At 36.6% G+C, this 16888-nt stretch overlaps 2 protein-coding genes across 3 annotated transcripts; both read left to right on the top strand.

Annotated features, from left to right (window-relative positions):
• The first annotated feature begins 202 nt into the window (after nucleotides 1–202).
• On the top strand, nucleotides 203–12781 carry LOC306886338 (sphingomyelin synthase-related protein 1-like). 2 transcript variants are annotated; one of them, XM_079443378.1, is made up of 6 exons: nucleotides 203–334; nucleotides 8561–9137; nucleotides 9674–9769; nucleotides 10048–10165; nucleotides 11232–11382; nucleotides 11498–12781. In XM_079443378.1, the coding sequence occupies exons 2-6, from the start codon at nucleotides 8563–8565 to the stop codon at nucleotides 11800–11802; spliced, it is 1245 nt and encodes a 414-aa protein (XP_079299504.1). In that variant the 5' UTR covers nucleotides 203–334; nucleotides 8561–8562; the 3' UTR covers nucleotides 11803–12781. The 2 variants fall into 2 exon arrangements, with proteins under 2 accessions (XP_079299504.1, XP_079299505.1); XM_079443379.1 differs by lacking the exon at nucleotides 203–334 and adding an exon at nucleotides 2337–2424 and having other exon boundaries at nucleotides 11498–12626.
• Nucleotides 12113–15290, top strand: LOC306886748 (beta-microseminoprotein-like; the record flags this gene model as incomplete). Its single annotated transcript, XM_079444063.1, has 4 exons — nucleotides 12113–12142; nucleotides 13915–14029; nucleotides 14195–14297; nucleotides 14435–15290. The coding sequence occupies 4 exons, from the start codon at nucleotides 12113–12115 to the stop codon at nucleotides 14547–14549; spliced, it is 363 nt and encodes a 120-aa protein (XP_079300189.1). The 3' UTR covers nucleotides 14550–15290.
• Nucleotides 15291–16888: the final 1598 nt, after the last annotated feature.

Below are 16888 nucleotides of genomic sequence, written 5' to 3'. Positions count from 1 at the left end.
ATACATTAAGGTACAGTGTGTAAAACAAGATTAATGATAAAGAATTAATGATAAGAAAGGTCATCAGTAATGAGGGCGCGGTCGGTATCGTTACAGCCATTTGAACAAGTTCTCTCCTCAAACCATATTTGGAGTTCCGTAGCCACACCCAAGGGGCGTGTTGTGCATGACGATGAATCCTGTTTGCATGCTTTTGGGCGTCACAGGCAGCATGGCAGTGACTCAGAAACAGAAGGCTGATGTGGCTCGAGATCACAAGGCTGGGATCTCGAGCTCTTTGGCGAGGATTTTTTAACACAACTGGATAATTTAAATAACCACACGGACAAACAGGGTAAGCCAGGCGCATAGCTCATATGACAAGCAATTCCCACCCCCAAAACAGACACTCTTCCACGCTGTCAAGGAACCAAAGTCAGATTTGTCAGTGTTTTCTCTCTCTCTCTCTCTCGTAAAGCTGTCTGGCCGCTTATTGTCTGTGTATTCATTTGATGAATGATTCTATACGGGAGTCATAAATGCGTGTACGGATTCAAATGCCTTTGGACATACAAAATGAGCAGTTAGTGCTTTACTCTTCAAGGGTTATTTGTGATTCTTTTCTGATTCCACAGAGATAAATCAACCAAAAATAAATCTTCTGTTATCATTTACTCACCTCTATACTGTTTCAAACCTATATGATTTTCTTTCCAAATGCAATGCAAAGGAATTAAGAACCGACGAACTCAGTCACCATTCACTTTCCTTACATTTTCCAAACAATGAAATCTAGTGGTGACTAATTCTGCCTAACATTTCCTTTTATGTTCACTTTTGGATGACGCTTCCATTTTAGAACCCATTTATAATGTTACTTTGAAATGTTAGGTTCTTCCTTGGTCGTGCCTTTTCACAGGTTCTATCACAGTCGGATCTGTGATTACTGTCAAAAACAAACTCATGCTGGAACCACTGCTCAGAAACTGGAAATCACTGGCTGGCCACACACCAACCGTGATTTGAATCAGGGTTAATTGGCTTTTTAATTTGGAAGATATTACATTTCTAGAAGTAACGATCATGACGCCACCATCTGAGGTTCGTGGTATTGCGCAATCGACTTTGTCTTTTGGACCCTCTAATGTTCGTAATTAGCAACAACAAGATTTTGGAACTAAATATATATTTTATAAAATTATACACAGACATGTTTTTTGTTTTGTTTTTGTGTGCATGTGTGTGTGTTTGAGGACTCTCCACATACACAATACATGTTATACTGTACAAACTTTATATTCTATAGTTTGTTGGCTACTTTTGCTATCTGGCCCAAATCACTCAAACTGTAGCCCTGTGTGTGTCTTTGTGCGTATGTGTGTGTTTAATGCTAGCCATTTTTTTTAATCGGTGCTGTGTGTCAGTGCATGTATATCAGATGAAACTCATCTAAATGCCTTTGGATTTGGTAACAACAGGCTGTTTGTTCATGCAGTGTTGTGTAAGAGGACAGATGCTTGGTTTTAATCTCTCTGTAGTGTCCCTGAATCAATAATTGCTCTTGGTACAGAGTGGCAGTATTCTTGTATGCGAGTACAGTATTTGTGTTCACACCCAATGCTTGTGATAACTTTGTTGTTAATTGAAATAGTCTGGGGCTGTTTTAGTTGAGGTTTATTGATTTAAGAACCTTCCACCAAATGTCATGAATGTTATTCTAGTTCTAGGACTGTCACATGTTTGACAGTCTGTCATTAAAAATGGTAGCTGATCAGTAATGTAGATAGAAGACGGTAAACACACAGCACACACCAGTCACATGCATTGTATTCTGAACATTTAAAGTGATAGTTCACACAAAAAGGAACATTGTGTGATTTATTATCTATGTGAATTTGTCAGCATGGTTAGAAATGTTTGCTCATTTTTTAGTATCCTGTTGTGTCAGTAGGTCTAACAAAGAGCAATAGAGTCTGTGTGTGTGATGTAATTCAGCATGTTATAGAAATCATCAGTGCTATCAGATCCTGTATGTGTGCAAATCAAGATCAAGATGTTAAGTTCTCTTTACTTGTCTAATTAATATTTAGTGAGATCATGTTAATGAAGTGACTACGGTTCACAGTGTAATTCAAGTCAGCATACATCGGTCATTAGGTTTGTTAATTTAGACTATTTTAGCTCAGCACATTGATCACATTTCAGACATTCTTAGAACTGAGGTTGCACACAGCCACTGATAAGAAAGGGTCCTATGTGTGTTTGGTAGAAACTCTGCACTTTAGCACTCAGGCTCCAGAATCAGCAAAATTTAGAACTGTTGAATGCAACAGTTGACTCAGATAACAGTACTACTGATTGTGCACAGACCTTTGGAGTCAGAGATTGAGAACTTGAAGATGGTGAGCTGTAGAGTGTGATTCAAGGAGACCAGGGGTGTATAAAGTGAGTGTCTGCTTATTCTGTTGGATTTATTGTCACTGATTAGATTAGGGACTTGCAAAACTACAACCCGAATTCTGGAAATGTTGGGATGTTTTTTGTTTTTATTTGAATAAAATGAAAACTAAAAGAATTTCAAATCACATGAGCCAATATTTTATTCACAAAAGAACATAATTACATAACAAATGTTTAAACTGAGAAATTTTACAATTTTATGCACACAATGAGCTCATTTCAAATCTTCTGCAGCTCAAAAAATTGGAATATCGTGAAAAACTGAATTTTTTGTAACTTATTTCAAAAAGTGAAACTTGTATATATATTTTAGATTCATTACATATAAAGTAAGCCATTTAAAAAATATATATATATTTGTTTTAATTTTGATGATTGGAGCTTACAGCTCATGAAGGTCAAAATCCAGTATCTCAAAATATTAGAATATTTCCTAAGATCAATCAAAAAAGGATTTGCAAAGCAGAAAAGTTCAAGTTCTTTAAAGTATGTTCATTTATGCACTCATTACTTTGTCAGGGCTCCTTTAGCACAAACTCCAGCATCAGTGAGGAATGGCATAGAAGCGATCAGCCGGTGGCTCTGCTGAAGCATTATTGAGCCTTCAGCTCGTCTGTATTGTTGGATCAACTATTTCTCATATTTCTCTTGAAAATATACTATAGATTCCATATGGGGTTCAGGTCAGGCATGTTGGCTGGCCAATCAAGCACAGTAATATCATGGACAGCAAACCACTTGGAAGTGGTTTTGGCACTGTGGGCAGGTGCTAAAGTCCTGCTGGAAAAGCAAATCAGCATCTCCATAAAGCTTGTCAGCAGATGGAAGCATAAAGTGCTCCCAAATCTCCTGGTAGACGGCTACATTGACTCTGGACTTGATAAAACTTAATTGGACCAACACCAGCAGACGTCATGGCACCCCAAATCATCACTGACTGTGGAAACTTCAAACTGGACTTCAAGCAGCTTGGGTTATGTGCCTCTCCAGTCTTCCTCCAGACTCCAGACATTGATTTCCAAATGAAATGCAAAATTTAAATTTATCTGAAAAGAGGACTTTGGACCACTGAGCAACAGTCCAGTTCTTTTTCTCCTTAGCCCAGGTAAGATGCTTCTGACGTTGTTTCTGTTTCAGAAGGGGCTTGGTAGCCCTTTTCCTGAAGACATCTGAGCTTGGTGACTCTTGATGCACAAACTCTCCCAAGTGTTTGAATCAGCTTTACTTGACGGTATTCTCAAGCTTGCGGTCATCCCTGTTGCTTGTGAACCTTTTCCTACCCAATTTCTTCCTTCCAGTCAACTTTGCATTTACACTGAACAAAATTATAAACGCAACACTTTTGTTTTTGTCCTCATTTTTCATGAGCTGAACTCAAAGATCTAATACTTTTTCTATGTACACAAAATGCCTATTTCTCTCAAATATTGCTCACAAATCTGTCTAAATCTGTGTTAGTGAGCACTTCTCCTTTGCCGAGATAATCCATCCACCTCACAGGTGTGGCATATCAAGACGCTGATTAGACAGCATGATTATTACAGGTGTGCCTTATGAACTGAAAATACCCTTGCTCACGCAGAAGCTGATGTCAAACACATGCTCACCCAGTTGCAGAAAATGACTGTCACCCAAGCAGAGCTAACTAGACATCACCAGCGCAACAAACGATTCCTGGGGGCCTTGCTCGGAGCTGCTGCTGCTGTTGGAACCCAGTTCAACCTGGGAGTGACCAGCGTCAACTCCGGGAGCCTATCTACCCTGAGGCAACATGTAAGGACGATCCAGACTGAGATTCTCCAGCTGAGAGAACAACTCTCACTACAAGGCCAAACCCTGCAGACTATAGGCAAATCATTAAAGGGCACCTTGGTGGTTCTGAACACTCACAGTGTCCTGCTGAACCAAACTGTGAACTCTGTGAAACAGTTATTCTCTGTTATACAAAATTATGTTGCCAAACTCAGCTGGTCACCACACTAATGTCTGACATGATCCGTGAGGTGAGCTCCTCCATTGACAGTTTAGCTATAGGTAGAATTCCCCCATATCTGGTGCCCCTGAGCTTAGTACAAACGGTGTTATCCTCTGCTACTGCTCATCCACCTGACTCTCTCCAAGCCCACCTCACCTACTCCCTGGGGGGCTCCATCCTGCAACATGTCGACCCCGAGCAGAGCGAGATGGCATTTCTTCTGAATCTACCTATCGTTGAATCCGACAATATTTACAGACTCAAAGACATTGTTAATGTTGGATTTTGGCAAGGGAACACTCGCATCAAGATACACACCCCAGATGTGGTGGCCTACCACGACAGTAACCCACAGTTGTACCTAGCCCCAAACCTGTGCATGTGTACCCTGACCAAAGACATTCACTATCTCTGCCCCAGCAAGCCCTTCCTCCGAGACAACACTGAAGGAAATCACGGGTTACAACCCATGCAAAGAGAGACACTCTGCCCCGCTGAGGCCAAGCCTCGCGCACAAGTCACAGAGATTGTGGGAAATCAGTGGCTCATCAAAACACCTATCCGTGATGCCACACTGACCTATGACCAGCAATTGGATACACCCTGACCCTCGGCCTTGCCTTTGTCCTGTTTAACAGAGTCAACGGGGTGCAAAGGTCCATGAACAGGTGCACAGCTGCCCTTCATCGAACCTTCAAACGGAACCATCAAAAAAGAGGGACCCAGGCAGAGACAATGCTAAACCTGACCAAGGTTAACACCAAAGCTGAGGAAAATTAGAAACCACCTGCCATCCGGCCTTCCTGTTCCACCTGCCATTTAACCATCAGGATCCACCTGCCATCCGGCCTTCATGATCCACCTGCCATCTAACCTTCATGATCCACCTGCCATCTAACCATCAGGATCCACCTGTCATCCGGCCTTCACAATCCACCTGCCCTCCAACCATCATGATCCACTGTTGTCTGATGATGTCTCCATTCAGAACATCTTCAGCCAAAAGGGGGATTTTATAGCGTCTGCGTAGGCTAATTGATGGTTGATTACACTTTGTTTTATGAGCCTTTTAACATTTGCATATGAATTACGGACCTGGCCTCACCGTTTACATTTATATGGGTGCTAAATTGCCAATGGTTTATCCCCACTATCAAAAAGATGCTAAGCAGATCACCTCTCTGGTCTCCCTATCAAACTTAAAACACATTCCGAAGAGGAGTGAATGACCCCCGTGCCAGGCACCAATGGCCTGACTAGACCAGTGATCTGTCTTCACAATTCCAAATACACATCTCACTCACACATAAAGACATTTTCTTTATTTAGGCCATAATTAAGCAGTTATAAATGTATCTGGTATATGCATGTGTTGTATGTATATTCCCCTATTATATTACAACCCTTTACTTGTATTAGTTAGACTTTAAACGCCTGTATTCAAGTGTATGATTGTATCTCTGCTTTAATATCGTCTAGGAGTTACTTTTTTGGTATCAAAATTATCATCTTTTTATTCCTCGAACAATGTACACTGTGATCATGAAATGCATCATACAATTTTTCCTATGCTTTGTGGTAAAACTGCACCAACTCTCCAGACCAGCAATACAAATGCAAATGGACCATAAACGGAGACAAAGAAAGTTTCTCCCGCTAAAAATTAATGCCTCTGATTGGCTACTCCACCCAAAAAGTGGGTGTGGCTATGAACTATCAAAAGATCCGAACTCAGACTAAGCTCAAAACTCTTCTTCTTGAAACGGACATGCTCCAAACTCTCCTCTTGAGTTAACCTTCTGGCAGTTTTACCTTCAAGTTACTTTGTGGACTTGCTGTGGACTTAGTTTTAAGCATGTTTTGCTTAGTTTAGTTGTATGTTAGCTATAGTTTCATTTATTAAATCCCTTATATTCACAATTGATTGTCTCTGTTTTCTGCTCACGATTCGAAGTCACTGAATGATGCTCCTTGCTACATGATAAACTACTGCTAATACTGTATAAGTAGGAAGGTTATTGTTCCTTGGCCAGGAAAATGATCTTTCCTAGAATCGATAAATAATTATATTGTCTGCTCAATGAACGGACAGATCAAATAATTGTAATATCGATTCTGCTACAGTTAATTCTAAGATCTAATCTAAATATTTATTATTAATTGTAACCAGTTAAAATAATAAATATTCCCCTTTTGAGCTAATTTTCCTACATACTTTACATGTTATGAATGTAAAATATATATGAAAGTTTCACTTTTTGAAATAATTTACAAAAAAAAAATGAATTTTTTCACGATATGAAAATTAGATTTTTGAGATGCACCTATATATATATATATATATATATATATATATATATATATATATATATATATATATATATATCTATCTAATATATATATATATATCCATTTCACCAAAAATGTAACGTACTCCCTTCTGGTTCTCACCCCTCGATATGTTGCTCTAAAAGCTTTATATACCTTTCAGCATTCATAGTGCCTTCCAAAACATGCAAGCTGGCCATTCCGTATGCACTTATGCACCCCCATACCATCAGAGATGCTGGGTTTTGAACTGAACGCTGATAACACGCTGGAAGGTCTCCCTCCTCTTTAGCCCGGAGGACACAGCGTCCGTGATTTCCAACAAGAATGTCCAATTTGGACTCGTCTGACCCATGTTCACATATGGCTTCCTTTTTGCATGATAGAGCTTTAGTTGGCATCTGCAGATGGCATGGCGGATTTTGTTTACCGACAGTGGTTCCTGGAAGTATTCCTGGGCCCATTTAGTAATGTCAATGACAGAATCATGCCGATGAGTGATGCAGTGTCGTCTGAGGGCCCGAACACCACGGGCAACTAACAAAGGTCTTCGGCCTTGTCCTTTACGCACAGAGATTTCTCCAGTTTCTCTGAATCTTTTGATGATGTTATGCACTGTAGATGATGAGATTTACAAAGCCTTAGCAATGTGACGTTGAGGAACATTGTTTTAAAGTATTCCACTCTCTTTTTATGCACTCTTTCACAGATTGGAGAGCCTCTGCCCATCTTTACTTCTGAGAGACTCTACCTCTCTAAGACATCCCTTTTATAGCTAATCATGTTACAAACCTGATGTCAATTAACTTAATTAGTTGCTAGATGTTCTCCCAGCTGAATCTTTTCAAAAATTTCGTCCCAACATTTCCGGAATTCGGATTAATAATAAACCAGCTTGCCTGATTGACTAGTCAACTAATGATGCCTAAAGATATAGTCCACCCAAAAATGATGAAGTCATGATTTACTCACCCTCATGTTGTTTCAAACCTGTAAGACTTTTTTTCCTTCTGTGGAACATAAAAGATATTTAGAAGAATACTGAAATCAAACCACTTTGAAGCCCATTGTCTTCCATTGTATTGTATGGACCACAAATATATCTTCCTCCACAAAAGAAAATAACTCATACAGGTTTGGAATGACTCAAGAATAGGTGAATGATGACATTTTTCAGTGGCCTATCTCTTTAAGGACGCTCTGTGTAGTTAGGTTGGTTTTTGGTGTTTACATCACAAACAGCTCAATGGATTGCAACAGAATGGAAAAGAAAGCAGGGGAATGGTTTAACTTCCATGCAAAAATAAGAACCATGACCATTTTATTTTTAATTAATTAATTAATTATTTTATTTTACTTAACCACTCTATTGTTACTAATCCACCTTTAAACTATTAAAAGTAAAATTGATAAATAAATAAATCTAAAGCTTACAAGATGACCCATTCTTAGTACACAGTCAGAATACATTTTTTTATATGAATTAATTAAAGGGATAGTTCACCCTAAAATATATATATTTTTTTTCTGTATAAGTTTCTTTCTTATGTTGCACACAAAAGAAGATATTTTGAAGAGCCAAGCATTTTTGGTCCCCATTGACTTCCATGGTAGGTGTGGACCATCAACCGTTTGATTACCAGCTTTCTTCAGAATATCTTTTTTTATGTTCAAAATAAGAAAGAAACTCATACAGGTTTGGAACAAGATGAGGGTGAGTAAATTATGACAAATTTTTCATTTTTGGGTGAACTATCCCTTTAACATTTATCTGTGTGTTTCTACATTTATCATGTGTATTCTTGTCTGTTTCTGCAGGTATGCCAGGCTCCAGGTACGTTGATGTGAAGAGTTGGAGCAGTAAGCAGGTTGCTGGCTGGCTCAGAGATCAGGGGTTTCGTGAATATGTGGCTCTCTTGTGCTCTAAGCACCGTTTGGATGGTGCCAGTCTGCTTTGTCTTACTGAGACTGACCTGCGGTCTCCTCCACTAGAGCTTAAGGTGCTGGGTGATATCAAAAGATTGATGCTGGCCGTGCGGAGGCTACAGAGACAACACACAGCCCTCACACAGTCAGGATCAGAGGTCAGTGTGTTGTCTCTCATACACACTGGAGGAACAGACCATGTCATCTCTAATGGCTTTGCAGAGCGAGGGTCAGGAGACCACCAACACTGTAATGGGACGGTCACTACAGTTGGTGGGGAACATAGTTACTCGAACGGCAAGCGTAAACAGTATTGTGTTCGGTTGGACCCGGAGTACTGGAAGACAGCACTCAGCGCACTTTACGCCATGCTGGTGTGCGGAGTGACATCATTTGTCATGGTACTAGTGCATGAGAGGGTTCCTGACATGAGGACATACCCGCCTCTTCCAGACATATTTCTAGACAGGTGAGTTATATCTGAATGGATGGTGTGGAAATATTTCAGGACAGGTGTGTTATATTACTTCACCTGTTCCTATAGAGTTGGGTGATGTATTGAAAATAACATATATTCTTGGTGATAAGCAAAATCACAATGATTTCAGTGCACAACTTTATTTTATTTTTTATTTTAGCATTAAGACATTTGAATAGTTATTCTTCATAGTGTTTATTTAAACCTTACCTCAGTGCACGTTTGTACGAAAGTGAATTTTAAAATGCTTTTGTAAAATTATAGTGTACTGGATGTATAAAAGCACATGTATATGAACACTTTACATAAATATATGTGATATGCTATGAAATGATACAACAGCTTTTTTTAAATAATAATTCAAATTAATTTACCCCTTGTAAATATTTTACTCCTTGTAGTGACCCAACTTAGCTTGTTTATGTTCACAATTCAGTTAAAATGAGAAGTACTTTTTTCTCAGTAATCTTTTCTTGTGGTTTGGTACTGTTAATCAAGAATTATGACTCTTGTTATTTATGTGTCAGTGTTCCCAGAATTCCCTGGGCCTTCACCATGGCTGAAGCATGTGCAGTGGTGTTGGGTTCCATATTAATGCTGGTGTTGTTGACGCACAAACACAGGTAAACACACAAACAAAGTCAAAATGCAACCCAGCACTAAGAGACATTTTAAAAAATTTGCTATGTTCTCAGGACTTTGTTGATATTGTGTAATTATAATATTCTCAAAGACAATCCAGTTCTTTTCAGAAAATTGATGGTATTTAATGATAATGATTTATTATTTCAAAAATCCCTTGTAAATGTGTGGTACAACAGTGAATGACATACTGTGTATATTATTACTGTTATGCATTGCTCATTTTTCATCTCTCTATGTCTTTCTCTGTGTGTGTTAGGTCCATTTTGCTTCGCAGGCTGTGTAATTTGACAGGCACTGTGTTCTTGCTCCGCTGTGTCACAATGTTTGTTACTTCGCTGTCTGTACCTGGACATCATCTGCAGTGTTCAGGCAAGGTGAGGTACACACACACATGGACACACCATCTGTCCTACTCATTCTTTGTCTTGGAGGTGCATCTGAGGTGGGCAATAAAGTAAGATATATTTTACTGTAGGTACCACCTCAATATTCTTTTACATTTCATGCAAATCTTTTTTCTCAGAATTAGAATTATCATGTCATATTATATTACATTATCAATACACACATTAAGGAGATCAATTCTAGATTGCAAAGAGAAAAAGATTGTAAATGTGATACTCTAGAGCTTCTTGGCAATTGATTTTGCCTTTTAAAATATATATTTTTAAAGTTATTAGATTAGACTAAATAAAAATGATTAATCTCAGGATTTTTTTAAATTGACAGATTAAATCCATATAAAACATATACGATGATATTTTTCAAAAATCGTTTTAAAGATGTCTCTCATGCTCACAGAGGCTGCATTTATTTGATCAGAAATTCAGTAAAAAAAAATGGAATATTTTGAAATATTAATACAATTTAATAATAAAATAACTTTACTGTAATTTTTGATCAATTTAATGCATCCTTGCTGAATTCGGTGACGTGGAAATATGTCAAGTAAAATTCTGTGGACTTATTTGAAGTACTGAGGAAATTTCATGTTGGAGATCTTATTTCATGTACTGGTCTTAATAATATTTATCTCTTCACAAGAATTCCAACTCAAACAATGTACTCTTAATTTGATCTGCAAGGTAATAAAGACAGTTGTTCCCTGTGTACAGTATCGATATGTAGAAACAATCCTTCTTGATCATATCATCTTCCTCTAATAATATCATTGGCTAGCAACCACCCAGAACACTCTATCATTGTGGCAACAGCTTTTGCACAGGCAAAATACCACGTTTTCCTCAAAAAAATATAAAAATACTGTCCTGTTAATTAAAAATATTAATTATTATTGATTATATAATTATATAAATATTATATCATATATATTTAATATATTTTTATTAATAATTTTTTTTTACACTTCTTACACTTCTGCCTGACTATCATCCATCTGTACTGTGTGCGAGCATAAATATGCACATCTGTATTTTGCAGATGTATGGTGATGCATGGGCGAAAGTACAGCGTGCGTTGGAAATCTGGAGCGGGCTCGGCATGTCTTTAACTGGTGTTCATACATGTGGTGATTATATGTTCAGTGGACACACTGTTGTTCTCACCATGCTCAACTTTTTTGTCACTGAATGTGAGTTACTGAATGCAAACAGTGTGGAGAGTTTTACTCATTGAAAATATCCAGCACTTCTAGTACTTTATCAGCTGAATTTCAGCGGTGCGAAAAATCTTTTTGTGATTTTTAGACACGCCACGTAACTGGAACTTCATCCACACCATGTCCTGGGTGCTAAACCTGTTTGGAATCTTCTTCATCTTGGCGGCTCATGAACATTACTCCATCGACGTCTTCATCGCGTTCTACATCACCACCAGACTGTTCCTGTACTACCACACGCTAGCAAACACACAAGCCTATCAGAACAGTCGCCGGGCGCGTATCTGGTTCCCTCTCTTTTCTTTCTTTGAGTGCAACGTGACCGGACCTGTTCCAAACGAGTATTGTTGGCCGTTCTTCAAACCCGCCTTCATGAGGATGCTTCTAGGATAGGATATCTCGGTTTATATCGAGCTTAGACTTTGGCTCTACAGTCTTTATGTTTGGAATCCTGGGAATTTTTTTTATTTTTTTATTTATTGCATTTGTTCACTTTCTTGAAACTTCTGTTTGTACTGCTTTGTTATTGTTTTGTTTTGCTGACTAACACTTCTTATAATGTCACCAAATCTACCTATACCAATCTATAAAGCGCATGTATTTTCTCTGGATACCTTATAATGCAGAATCATCGTTTCATTTCACTGGTGAAACAGTTTTGAGAGCTTACAATTGCAGATTTATGTTAGACTAACCATTAAGCATGTCGTTTTTAAACTCTTGGAGACATACAGTATGTTTAACTGGAAAAGCGCTAATATACATTTAGTCTTTATTAAATAATAATACATAATGCTTCCTATTCTAGGTCTTGACGTGTGTAATGGTGCATATTTAAAGTCTTACAGCCACAGAGATACAATGCAAAGTTTTGCTAACACGTTTTGACACTTTGTTTTTAATATGTGACCATTGTATAGATATATTACATATTTTTATGTGATTCCAGGAATAGATAAGGATTATGAAATGTTTTGCCAATCTCAGCATCATATACATGTTCAGCACTTTTACATGGACTTTAAAGGGAGATACAGCATTTTCATTTACCAGTATGATTTGTATGTTTGAGCATGAGGCATTTGTGAATGTAATAGATTTATAAAACTGTTTCTTTTTTGCTGTTTTACTTAAATGTACCTTGATGCTAACAAAGGTCTTATCAGTTGGGGTACACGGAGAATACGTGTGCTGGATTAAAAGTTTACAGACTCATTAAACACATTTATGTGTGTTTTAGTATGACAAATGCTAACTGTGTTGTAGATTAGCTTAATATTGCCGTTTCTGTTTATACAGTTAGGTGTGATATATCAAGTATTACTCAGAATTTACAGCGCTGTTTGACTAGAGATTAAATAATTTAACTGTGTAACCTGATTTGACTGCAAAGTTTTCAGTCACACAGAATGACTTTCATTTTGGTGCCAGTAATTATTACATGAAATAAGCGCACGGGTAGACAGTTATAGACAGTTTTACCTTTTTTCTTCCTTTTCTACTGCCCTTCATTGCTTGACTCAACAAGAGGATCAATGTGACATTATCCCCCGGTTTCACAGACAAGGTTTAAGCCTAGTCCTAGACTAAAATGAAAGTCTGAGCTGTTTCAACTGAAAGAACACTGACTGATCTTAAAATATATCAGTGCCTTTGTTTTGTCTCAAGAGGCACATTTATAAAAATTACTAAAATGTCTTTATTGAACTAAGGCCTAATCCTGGTTTAGGCTAAACCCTATCTATGAAACCGGGCCTAAAACTCCAAACCCTGTGAGCAATATTGTAGACACTGATGCAAAGTGTATTAAGTAACATCACATAAAGATATTAATAAGTATGTAATATTTAATAGCAACATTAGAAATGACAATTTTTAGTCATTTATATTTTATAGACCATATTAAGTGTTTTATTCTATTTATTAATTTTTATTTTAATCCCTTATAGGTAAATTATTTAAAAGATTAGTTCATATAGTCATGGCTCTTTATGTTTATGCAGTTGTGTTGAATGCCAAAGCATACAAAATTAAGTGACATGATCAAACATAGGCTAAGAATATTAATTAATTGCTCTGGATAAAAGACCTTACTTTCCCATCATGAGTAATGCCAGTTCCTATTTAATTAATAGAGGACAAGCTTGTCATTTTTGATTTATCACAGCAATGATATGATATAAAAAGGTGTGAGAGTGTCCATTCAGCCACTGCCGAACTGATCTCTCATCAGCACTTGCTTTAGCTGGAACTTTTACAACATGGTACAGTACAGCTTATTAGGTCTTTTCAATCATAATCTATAATACAGCCTTTTAGAAGTATTTACCACAACAAAATAGTGCTTTTGGTATCAGCTCTGTCTTATATTACAATATGGGAGTGTCTGTAGTTAATCATTTAAAAAATAATAATTTAATACACTTTTCATCTACCATTATTTTATTTTTTGGCGTCATGTTGTGACATATTAAACTGTCCAGTAACTTCTCTTCATCTTCTCAGGTGTGTTTGTTGAGAGTGTGTATTCTTCTCTTCATGGTGGCCTCCTGTAGTGCCGAGTGCTACATTCGAAAACCTGAAGTTGATTTGCCATCTGTCGATGACATAACAGACCAAGGTAAGCAAAACTGTCCAAAGCTTTTTCTTTCTGAAATAAATTTCCACTAAAAAATGTCATTTCATGTTTATAAATGTCTAATGTCCAATATTCAGTTATCATAAATAACAATAATTTGCATTTACAGTTTTATCTATGGTCCTGTGTGTGTGCTGGTTTATTTAGGTTGTGTGGACTCTGATGGAGTAATCCATGACTTCAACTCAGAATGGGAGAAGGACTGTTACAACTGTACTTGTGCACTATTTGGCATTACATGCTGTAACAAGTAAGTTTAACAGTAGTTAGACTTAATATATTTAGTGTTTTCATGACCATTCGGTTTTCAATACAAACTTTGCTTATGCTTATATACATAATCTTGTCTGTGTGTGTGTGTGTGTGTGCGTGCGTGTGTGTGTGTAGGATCCCAACAGCAATAGAGCACCCTGATGAATGTGAAATGGTTGTTGACAAAACAACCTGCTCCTTCACTCTAGCACTTGCTTCAGACCACAGCAAACCATGCCCATTTGCCTAACACAACTGGACGCAATCCCACATCTATGGAATACGTCTCTGAATGGGTAGAAAACATAACAAATACAATAAAGGCTTAACTGTATAATCTAATTTTACAACAAAATGTCTTTGTGGCTTTCTCTGGATTTTTAGGTTGTTTGTGCTACTTACTACAAAGTCTTTTCCATGCTCTACATGGAGGGCATATGATGTATATACATTATTTGAGCACATTACTTAAGTTTTTTTCAGTTTCTCATTTGTTTTTGCTGTACGAAAAGTGAATGCAAAGTTAATTTTGTTTTTATGTTAATAACATACTGTAACAAACCAAGAAGTGTGCATGTACATGATTACTGTATACTGTCTTTAAAAAACATCTTAATAATTTATACTCCTACATCATTATTATTATTATTTTATCCAGTACTTTCTTGGAATATCCTTAACACAATTCTCAAATGAAAGAATTCAATGTTTATGAGAAGTATCTTTTAGGTTTGTTCTTGTTCGACAACAGCATTACTTTAAAAGAAAAGCTAACGTGGAGTGCAAATGAATGGGAATTTTATCATCATTGAATTTGCTGGGGTATAATTTTGTCATGATGTTATTATAAAATTAGTTACAAACGTTATTATGTAGATACTGTATTATGAAGCTCCTCCAACCCAGAGAGGTATGACACAGTTATTTTATTTAAGTATAATTTCTTTGAATATGTCTATATGGTTTTTATTAAAAAATAAATATTTCACTTTAAACGTATTTCATATATATATATATATATTATATAAAATGATGAAATCTTTCTTCAGCATTTAAACTCACTGCACATTACCATGTGACTGAAATTCAGTAGATTAGTTAAGTGTTGGTTACATTCTCAGAATCTCTAATCTGATTAAAGAGAACTACAAATATGCATTGGGCACGGTCCTGCCTATTTTTAATATTTACAGATACATAACAGACATGACAAATAATTCAATGCATGATTTCAACAGAACATATAACATAACTGACACACCAGTATAGATGCATTAAAAAATTCCACACAACTTTTTGTTTTAGAAAATATATACCATTTTTCAAATGTATGTGGCCTATATATGTACGTACATATCGAGTTAAAAGGGGTCCTATTATGATTTTTCTATATTTCATGTAAAAAAAAAAAACATACAGAAATACAAATAAGCTAGAAATCCTGCCTTTGTGGCGGTTTTTATGATGATTAAGGGATAATACAAGAGCCTTTAAGTTTTTGAAATTTTGATACAATTTTTTTACACAAATGCTTGACCCAGCTGTTCTATTGTTACAGGAAAAGACTGTCAGTAACATATGACATTTTAAAGACAGTATGTGAGAAGATTTCTTAAAGTACTCATACAAATGTCATATCTTATCATATTCCTCAGCACAGTATGACACTACAACTTTTTTGGGGTCCCACTTTATCTTTTTTATCTATTTCTGTTACGTCATAAAATAAATTGTTAGGTACACTGTACTTATTGTGTTCATAAGTACAATGTACTTAAGTGTATTCTGCTGTTGAGGTGATATGGTTAAGTTTAAGGGTGGGTTATGGGGTGAGACATCAGAAATTAATTACAGATGTAATTACATGCAGGTGTTTTTAAATATAAGTACAATACAAATACATGTATCAAGTGCACTGTATCAAATAATTAAATGTTAGTAGCCTACACAGTAGGTTAAAGAAACATTTGGTTGAAGAAACTGCCCAAGCAAAATCTCTGAGAACCTGACACCTTGCACTTCTTGAGACTCCAGTAGGCTGCAGTTCTGGAAAATGGTGGTGCTGTGGACTAAATGGTCCCTGATGGTTTCACACCTAATTCTTCACCTTAATTCTTTTGCAGTTAACGTGTGTCTTTTCTTCTCCACCTGTTTTTTTCTGACCCTGCTGAACCAATGAGCATTTTGCTGTCCAATGATCATGTCTTAACTTTGTCATTTCTGTATTGCATTAGTTTAAAATATTTCTTACGGGGATTTAATCATTTTCGGTCAGAGTTAAATCTCTTTTTTGGCTCATTTTATCTGTAAAAGAAACGTGCCTAATAATTCTGCATACCTGAATATAAGGAGTTTTTCACATGCAGCCTTCATGGACAATTACAGGTCCTTCTCAAAAAATTAGCATATTGTGATAAAGTTCATTATTTTCTGTAATGTACTGATAAACATTAGACTTTCATATATTTTAGATTCATTACAACACAACTGAAGTAGTTCAAGCCTTTTATTGTTTTAATATTGATGATTTTGGCATACAGCTCATGAAAACCCAAAATTCCTATCTCAAAAAATTAGCATATCATGAAA

The sequence above is a fragment of the Barbus barbus genome (assembly GCF_936440315.1).
Source record: "Barbus barbus genome assembly, chromosome: 20".
NCBI lineage: Eukaryota > Metazoa > Chordata > Actinopteri > Cypriniformes > Cyprinidae > Barbus > Barbus barbus.
The sequence above is the reverse complement of the archived record's forward strand: the minus strand, read 5'-3'. Positions and strand labels throughout refer to the sequence as shown.